The following is a 9,370-nucleotide window of genomic DNA, read 5'->3' on the forward strand; positions in this document are numbered from 1 at the left end:
AAGAAACACACCCAGTCGGTAAGTGTTTCGGTGCCAAGCACTCTGTGGAGATAGATGTTGGGGGTATAAATAGAAAGACAGTCTAACTGCAGGAACAGAGGGACGCAGGCAGTGCCCAGGCTGGACCTCAGTGCTCCGGAGCCCTCGCAGGCCCCAGTGGGGTAGGTGCTGCTAGCACCCCCATTTCCACAAACGAAGAAATGGAAGAGAGATGAAGCCATGGCCAGAAAGCAGTAGGTGCGGTGGATGACAGAAGCCAAGCAGCTCGGCAGCAAAGCCCCGGCGCTCAGCCACTACTTACCGTCGCCTCTCTGAGGCTGTCCCGGCGGGGACTGAGAAGCAGAGACTCAGGACAGAGCCCCGGTGAGCGTGGATGTGTGAGGGGCTGAGAAAGACCATGGCAGGGAGAAAACTTAGGACACTATCATGTCCTACAAGCCAAAGGAGGAGAGGGTGTATAGAGGTGTGGTCAAGTGCACCCTGGGGTCAGCTCAGGGAAGGAGCGAAGGCACCCACCAGACTGAGCAATGAAGGCCCAGAGCAGGGGTGGGGGTGGTCTGCAGAATATAAAAGGATGTCCTGCCTAGCTGGAAAGCCTGCCACACTGCTCAGAAATAACGATGTGTCCAAGAAATAGCAAGTGTTGGCGAGGATATGGGGCAAAGGGAACCCTCATGCACTGTTGGTGGGAACGCAAGCTGGTGCAACGACTCCAGAAAACAGTATGGAGGTCCCTCAAAAAACTGAAAATAGAGCTACCCTATGATCCAGCAATTCCACTGCTGGGTCTTTACCCAAGGGAAACAAAAACATTAATTTGAAAAGAATATATGGACTCCAGTGTTTGCTGCAGCATTATTTACAACAGCTCAGATATGGAAACAACGTAAGAGTCCAGCACTAGATGAGTGGATAAAGAAGATATGGTGTATATACGCAATGGAATGTTATTCAGCCATACAAAATAATGAAGTCTAGCCATTTCCAACAACATGGATGACCTAGAGATCATTATACTAAGTGAAATAAGTCAGAAAAAGACAAAATATGATTTCACTTACATATGTAGAATCTAAAAAACAAAACAAATAAAAACCCAAACAGAAACAGACTCATAAATACAAAGACAAAGTCGGTGGCTGCCAGAGGGGAGGTGGGCTAAATAGGTGAACGGGATTAAGAGGCACAAACGTCCACTTATAAATGAGTCACAGGGATGCAAAGCACAGCATAGGGAATACAGTCGATGATACTGTAATAACTTTGTATGGAGAGAGATGGTAACTACACTTAGCCTGGTGAGCACCGTATAATGTATAGAATTGTCATATCAATATGAAACGAATACAACATTGTATGTCGACTGTAATTTTAAAAAAGGAAGGAAGGAAGGAAGAGTGGTCTTTTTTTTTTTTTTAAAGATAGGAGAGTGGTCTGTCTTAAACCTCAAAGTTCACTTTCCCCTCCTTGGATGTCTCTGTATAAAGAAAAGAGCTTCATTTCTGGGCGCCTGGGTGACACAGTCAGTTAAGCATCAGACTCTTGATTTCAGGTCAGGGCATGACCTTAGGGTCTTGAGATTGAGCTCCGCATCAGGCTCTGCGCTGATTCTTTCTCTCCCTCCCTCTCCCCCTGCCCCTCCCACCCCGCGTACTCTCCCTCTCTTAAAAAAGAAAAAAAAAAAAAGTCATTTCCTCCAGTACTGGTCATAGCTTGGTTCTGAGCACTCATATGGCAATAACCTCTCCCTTACACCAGTGTCTTCAGAACATGGAGGAAAATGCACTATATCTCCTCAGCCCATGAGGAGCACTGGATAGTCAGCACACTACTAAAAATAATATCCACCAATATCATACCTCCTATCTGCTTCCTCATGGACAAACTGGTATAACGTCTGGCTTTCACGGAGTCCTACTTATCAAGAGTATAATTTTTGGTAAACATACAAACATTGTAAGTTAACTTTTTCAACTTTCTCTTATTTTCTTCCTTATTGATGAATGTTTTCTGTGAAAAGTTTCACAAACTAACACAAACCACATCAACAAAATACACAGCACACAACTCAAGGCTTACGTGCCCCAAACCTGCTTCCCTTCCCCCCAACAGAGCTCCAGGGATTCTACCCGAGCAAAAGCAACAGCTAGGGTTTTTAAGTGCACGTACAGAAGCACCCGTGGGTTTGCAGGGCCCCATTTGGTTCACCTGTGCACACACAGCAGCTAATACAGTATCTTGGTACAATAATAACAAGATACATACGTTACTGAGAATCCTACAGTAGACTCCTGATAAATATTTGTGAAATAAATGTGTTCCTAAAACATGTGTAAATCAAATTCTACTTAAAGAGTCAGTACATTTCCTCAGTACCTTTCCAGATATTTAAAACACCAATGAATAGATTTTTTTTTTCTGTTTGTCAGTAAAATAAGCACTCAACTTTAAGTCTCCTAGCAAGTAGGATTTTTTTAAAGAAACATATTTGAGAATGTTTGCTTCTTAAAATAACTCTGTAATGTCTTTTTATAATAAAAATTATATTCATTTAAATGAAAATTATACAAATTTGTATTTATTTGTATCATTAAATTTAGGCTTTACTGACTCAGAATTTATATCACTTAACCTACTTCAACTAACTTTATCTTTAAACTAAAAAAAAAAACCACTTACGAAAATGTTATGAAATGTTGTCTACTTCAAAGAATGGACTGTTTTAACCCCCTACAAGTATCCAGGTAAGTACAATCCATCTGGCATTACAGATGGAGGCAAAATATCAAGGCTGACATTTTAAAGAATAATTCTTTTTTTTTTTTTTTTTAAGATTTTATTTATTTATTCGACAGAGAGAGACAGCCAGCGAGAGAGGGAACACAAGCAGGGGGAGTGGGAGAGGAAGAAGCAGGCTCATAGGGGAAGAGCCTGATGTGGGACTTGATCCCGGAATGCCGGGATCACGCCCTGAGCTGAAGGCAGACGATTAACCGCTGTGCCACCCAGGCGCCCCTTAAAGAATAATTCTGAAGCACTTTCAAAGTTATCCTCAAAAATCTGAGAGGTACTATTACCATCCCAATTCGATAGATGAGAAAAATGGCCGATAAAGCTAAGCCCCTAAAATCCCCAGATCAATAAATACATAACAAAGAAAAACTTCCAATAGATGAACTTTAAGAAACCCCAAAATTCATTTGAAATGATCAGAGCTGCAAGTTTTCATTCTTTGCCAATCACCCAAGAAAAAGCAGTGATGAAAAAGATTTTAAAGATCCATCTTACATCATGAGAAATATTTGGCAGATATATTATGAAAGAAGAAGAGCCTTTGGATCATAATACTAAAGAAAGAGGTAGAGGAGGAGAAGAATCTCAACAAGCAATCCCAAACTATAACTCACACTCCTTAATATTATCCTGATCTTAATATTATCTTGATGTTCTGGTGTTCAGTCTCAATATTTCTTTTTCCTTTTTTTTTTAAAGATTTTATTTATTTATTCGACAGAGATAGAGACAGCCAGTGAGAGAGGGAACACAAGCAGGGGGAGTGGGAGAGGAAGAAGCAGGCTCACAGCAGAGGAGCCTGATGTGGGGCTCGATCCCATAACGCCGGGATCACGCCCTGAGCCGAAGGCAGACGCTTAATGACTGAGCCACCCAGGCGCCCCTAAACCTGTTATTCTTAATAAACAGCATCTAAGTAGGTGCTCCACTGCCTTTTCTTTTTTAATCTTCTTGTTTTGGGGCCTCAAGAGGTCCATAAAATTAGAGAATCTGTCTGACTTTTCCTAACTTGGTGTAAATGCATGTTCTAATACAAAAATCTCACTGTCTAATTATTCGTTTTGTTGAGTTTGTTGTATTATAACCTTGTTTCACTTAATAACATTTTACACGGTTCATTCCGCCACTTCAGTACTTTTTATATGGCTGTTTCACCTCACTATTCACTGAACAATGTCACAAAGACACAGTGATTTCGGTTGATAAATAAATCACATTTCAAAACACCTTTCCAGTACCTAACGTTTTCTTTCATTTCCTGGAACAGATCATTGAACTACTTGCTTGGTTGAGTGAAACTATTAGTGTCTAAATGTGAAATTTTTATCCTACTATTTAAGACAAAAAAAAAAAAATTCCGTTCCTTTCTCTCTAAATACTGACTTCTGACATCTATCATGTTTTTCCTTACTCATTGTTTTCTGTCCTCTCCATTTGGCTTTTTTTATTCATTCCCTATAATTTGGATTTGGGGCTACTTGTCTACGATTAACTATCTCTGTCTCTCCCTGTTTTTCTTTTTTTTGGTGGGAGGAAGACTGAAAGCACCAAAGAAAAGTGTTAGAAGGGACAGAGCAGGAAGATAGCAGCCTCTCTAGCGCTTAGGTTTGGCTCTTCCATATACAGTTTCTTACAGATATTGCCGAGACTACTGTTGGGCCAAAAGATTCGAAGCAGCATTATGGTGATTAACGTTCTCTCGGATTTCCAAACATAACAGATTTTATGTTGTTTAATTTTTAAAGCATACTCTGTCAGGTATGGTAATCACGAGTGATGCTATAACCAAATGGGGAAATGTTAATGAAATGGACTATTCTAAGAAATCGCTAATGCTAATTGACACTGACGGGCACGTACGAGGTACCAGGCCTTGCACCAGCATGTTACATACCAAACATCACACACAGCCACTGTCCCCAAGGGTGAGAGAGGAGGCATGAGGCCAAATACATTTTTCCACTTTCATTTTCTTAATTATAGCTTCCAGTTATTAAATTGCCACATTCAGGTTAAATATTTAGACATAAAATTACTATAGTAACAATATTCATTTAAATCTAAAGTTCAGAGTTAACTACATAATGTACAAGATCCAGAACTTAGAGGTTTTATTACCTCAGCTAAAGAAGAGACAACCTCAAGGCTGTACCAACACAAAATTCAGTTTTAAATCAAAATTGTGCAAACTCTTAAGTTTTAAAAAATCCTCAGAGCCCACCAACATATTGATTCAGAATTGGAGAGAAATGTGCTTTACTTCTGAACTATTAAAACTGGCCCTGAAAATTTTATTTCAGCATTATTGGTAGCAGCCGAGTCACACAGACTTAAACGTGTATCAATAAGAGGCTGCAGAAACATATTACGATATATCCATGAACTTTAAAAATGCAGAGACATTAAAATATAAAGCACATGCTTTATAAATGTGCTACTATAAGAAGATCGAGATATACTGAGTGACAAACACAAGAGGCACATACAAATATATACTGTTTGTGGGGGAAATATCATCACCATTAGGGAAACAAACATAAGACTGTAAGAGTTACCTCTGCAGAGTCAAATGTGGAGTACTAGTGGGGGATGAAAGCTGGGGGTAATAAAATGGAACAGAAACTTCCATTTTTTATTTTATACCTTTTTGACATTTCTTTCAAAACCATGTGCACACATTGTATTAAGCAAATTACTTTTGATTGCCCTTGAGTTGCTTTACTGACACAGGAAGATGAGGTGAAGGGAGCCTCTGTGGCCTGGCCTTCTAGGACACTCCTGGCACAGACTCTGCCCCCTCTCCCCGCACTTCTCTCACTCCTTGCCCCAGAAGAAGGAGTCCGATCTAATTAGTGGTCCAGGAGAAAGGGCTGAGCAGAAGGGGCCAGCCCCATCTGAACCCCCTTTCAGGTTGGCCTGCCAGCAGAAGTTCATAACGGGTGGGTTGGAGGAGGACAGCAGGGATGCTGGCCTGTGCTTATCTAGTTGTGGTGGTGACTGGGTGTCGGGCTATCTAATTCAGGTGAAATACAGAAAAGCCTCTGCATTCTTGCTATACATCGAAGCTGTGTTTGCCAACAAAACTGTGACTTCAATCTTCATTTTGTGTCTAATTTTCAACTGATTCTGAACCAATCTGGGAAAGCTCTAAATCCACAAACCTCCCAGATATACCATTAAATGGAAAAAAGAAAGATGATGTGCACATATGTACATTATGATCTTACAGATGCTAAATTTTTAAAAGTACTATAAAAGTGTATGCATGCATAAAAACGTCTGAAAGAACAAACATTAAACAGCATGCTGGGGCAAGGCCGGATTGGGAGACGAGGAGGAGGACTGTCGCTTTTTACTCCATTCACTTCTGTGCTACTCAAAATTCACCAACAAGCATGTATTCCCGTATTACTGTGGTAATTTTTCAAAAGTTTAAAATACATTTTAATAAGTTTTGCTGGGAGATGTAGTAACCACAGATCAAATACAGGTTTCTGCACTTTAGGGTTATCAACAGTTTAGAGAAGTGGTTCTCCAAGTGTGGTCTCCCGACCAGCTGCATCAGCATCATCTGGGAGCCCATCAGAAACGCAAACTCTGCAGCCCGGCCCAAGTCCACAGAATCAGAAACTCTGGGGGTGGAGCCTAGCATCTGTTTTAACAAGCCCTCCCTTGAGGATTACAAGCTAGCTAAAGTTTAAGAACTACAGGACTGGAGAACTGTTTATAATAATCGGTTCAATTTTCCAATTCATAAATCCTCAAGACCTATACAACACATACACCCAACACCCTACCCATCTATCAAATTATTTTTCATCTCAATTCAATAAGCATTTGTGGAATACCTTTCAAACTGCATTACTGTAGTAAGTTTTTAGTATAAACTAAAATACTTTAGTAAAGAAACAGTGCTGTGAAACCACTAGGGAGGATTCCCAGCCCCTTGAAAGGGACTGAAATACTATGACAAAAACCAGAGCCCCACAACGGAGATAGACTGCTGGGAAGGAGCTACAACATGGCTTCCTTCATACACCCTGAAAACACCCTCAACCAAGTAACAACTTGTTAGTGTATTACAACACAGATCATTCTCAGCTAGTATTTCTGCTTCATAACTTTATATTACAAAGCTTATTTAAAATTAAGCAGTACAAGCATTTACAGATACCTGTTGGGTGATCGTCTTGGCCAACGTCTTCTGTTAGATTCTGCAAGAAATATGTTCATTATTACCAAGAAATCACACACTATACAGCAAGTTTTAAAATTCATAAACATTTTCATAAACAGCTGATATCTTAATATCTGTAATCTGAATTTTTACCAAATACACCTAAAACAACTACTTTAAAGAGCTAGTAGTTTTGTCTTTAAAAGGTGGACTTACTAGCTTATTAAGGGTGTGGTAGATCTTATGAATATTTGCCAGTGTTGAGAGATGAGAGTTCAGCTGGAAGTCTTTAAAAGAAAAAGAAGAAAATTCAGTGTCATTTATTTCCCAGGCTGCCAAAACAGTGTAAAAGAGGAAAACTCAGAAGTGAAGAAAAACAAATGGTCTGATACCATTGAGTAGTATTCTCCATTAATTTGATACTTATTAAATAAAATACAACATGCAACTACTGACCTATCTCTTAGAAATAAAGTCTGGCAATAAAGTTAAATTCCCAATCAAATGTTTAAGTTCATGAAATTTTCATGTGAACTGGAAGATAAAACAAAAATCCTTCAGTAGTTGTAAAATCCTACCAGCCATGAACCTGAACGTAAGAGAAAAATGTCAATAATGTTAGCAAATTACACAAGTCACACAAATAGAAGAAAGATCTCAAAAGGAACATGTTCACTTTCTCTTTCCTTTTCCCTTTCTCTTCCCCAGAATTACTAATACAGTATCAAATCAAGCTCCTGGCAAGAAAAGAATAGAAAGGCATCTCAACCATTTGGCATTTCTTGTAATATATTTATTTTGTTGGCTCTTATACGAGAGAGCGCAAAAATGGAACCTAAGTCCCTCCCCTCCCCTCAAGCAACACAGACAAATCAAAGAACTACACTGCAAGCTAAGCCCAGAGCCCGGTGATGGAGCCTATAGTTACTGGCACTGCGATATTAAAAAATGCCACAAACCCAGGAACGCGGAAGCAGAAATCATGCTCATAAACCTGTCCAAATCAAAGAACGTTATCTCCCATCATCTCTTATAATTTCAGGATCACGTGTTAAAACCATACATATATCTTAGAATCCCGCACAACATAAAACTTTCAACTGATAGGCTTCTGAATCTCTACTTTTAAATGTTTCTTATGGCTTGCATACATGTTAGGCTACATAAATATAAGTTAAAACTGTACACATAATTTTATATTTGAATAAACAACAAAGAAGTATTTTCATAAAATATCAAGATTTACACTAGTTCCTTTACCATCATAAAGGTTAGTCTGGAAGTAACATTGAAAAGATACTGTAACTCCCCAAGTTAGGCCATTCTGATATAAAAGGGAAAAAATCGCCTTTCACTGGAATAGTTTCTTTAGGACATGTATTGGGTGCAAAGATTAGACCAAAGAGCAGACACTACAATACAAGTTGTCTGTGCTGGGCTGGGCTCTGGGCTGCTGCTCCGAGTCTGGAAAGCAAGCTGACTTCCCTGCCAGTATTTAGAAAGCTTTACTTTCTCTTCGAAATTGTGCCAGGAATCCAGTCCTTTGCTGGCCTGTAGCGCAGAGGGGCTGGCAGGCAGCAGAGCCTCTGGCACTCACACGTCACTGTTAGGAGCAGCAGGCCACACTTGCGCGTGGACACACACACACACACACACACACACACACACACACACACGTACTGTTCCGTCCCACCTGGTGGCAGCCATGGTCAGACGCTCTGCTCACAGCCATTGAGAACTCCCCAACTAACCAGATTTTTTGGCTGAGAGACAACCAGAGCAGGGCCTCAGACTCTAAATGGGTTTGACTACAGACAAGTGTTAATTGTTTAGCATCTGAATGGTTTAGCCATACTTAAGGTAAATGGTGACATAATGTGGCCCAGAATCCTGATTTTCCATCTTCATTAGCTCAGTTGCACAGAAAAGGTTCAAGAAAGCATTTGGAGTATGTGAACATATATGTGTGCATTTATTTATTTACATTTATATTTAATAAACATTGATGGGCTCTCTAAAGCTAGGAGCAACACTCCTCCCCTGATCCACAAGAGGCTTTGGGGAGCCGGAACACACGCAGTCCCTGTGACCCACATTTACCACCACACCATAACCTTCCCTTTTCGTACTCTCTCAATTTCAAAAATCAGAAGACAAATGATACATTCTAGCATCATCTCTAAATTAAATCCTGAAATAAACTCCTGTCCTCCCCCCCCCCAAAAACAAAAACTGAAAAATTTAAGGGTCTAGATTCTCTCTTCACTGAGGCCACATGGGGGCGGGGGGGACGACGACAAAAAAAGGGCTTGCCAAAGATCCTTCAAGCACCGAGGTTTCCAGATGCCCCCACCACGCTACACTTTTTCAGTACTCTGATGTTAATTCAACTGTCAAAAC

At 40.1% G+C, this 9,370-nt stretch overlaps 1 protein-coding gene across 6 annotated transcripts in view; it reads right to left on the reverse strand.

The window, feature by feature from the left end:
• The window catches only part of DCUN1D4 (defective in cullin neddylation 1 domain containing 4), a 67,220-nt gene that overhangs the window by 39,866 nt on the left and 17,984 nt on the right, over positions 1-9,370 (reverse strand). For 5 of the 6 annotated variants that reach the window (XM_045815830.2, XM_045815829.2, XM_045815831.2 and 2 more), the window contains exons 2-3: positions 7,187-7,257; positions 6,968-7,007 (exon numbers count right to left, since the gene is read on the reverse strand). In XM_045815830.2, coding sequence (XP_045671786.1) covers positions 6,968-7,007; positions 7,187-7,257 — 111 coding nt within the window. Of the gene's footprint in view, positions 1-6,967; positions 7,008-7,186; positions 7,258-7,426; positions 9,365-9,370 lie in introns of those variants that run through there. The other variant, XM_045815832.2, reaches the window with a different exon arrangement.

The sequence above is a fragment of the Ursus americanus genome, chromosome 8 (assembly GCF_024610735.1).
Source record: "Ursus americanus isolate L20-20 chromosome 8, mUrsAme1.1.p, whole genome shotgun sequence".
NCBI lineage: Eukaryota > Metazoa > Chordata > Mammalia > Carnivora > Ursidae > Ursus > Ursus americanus.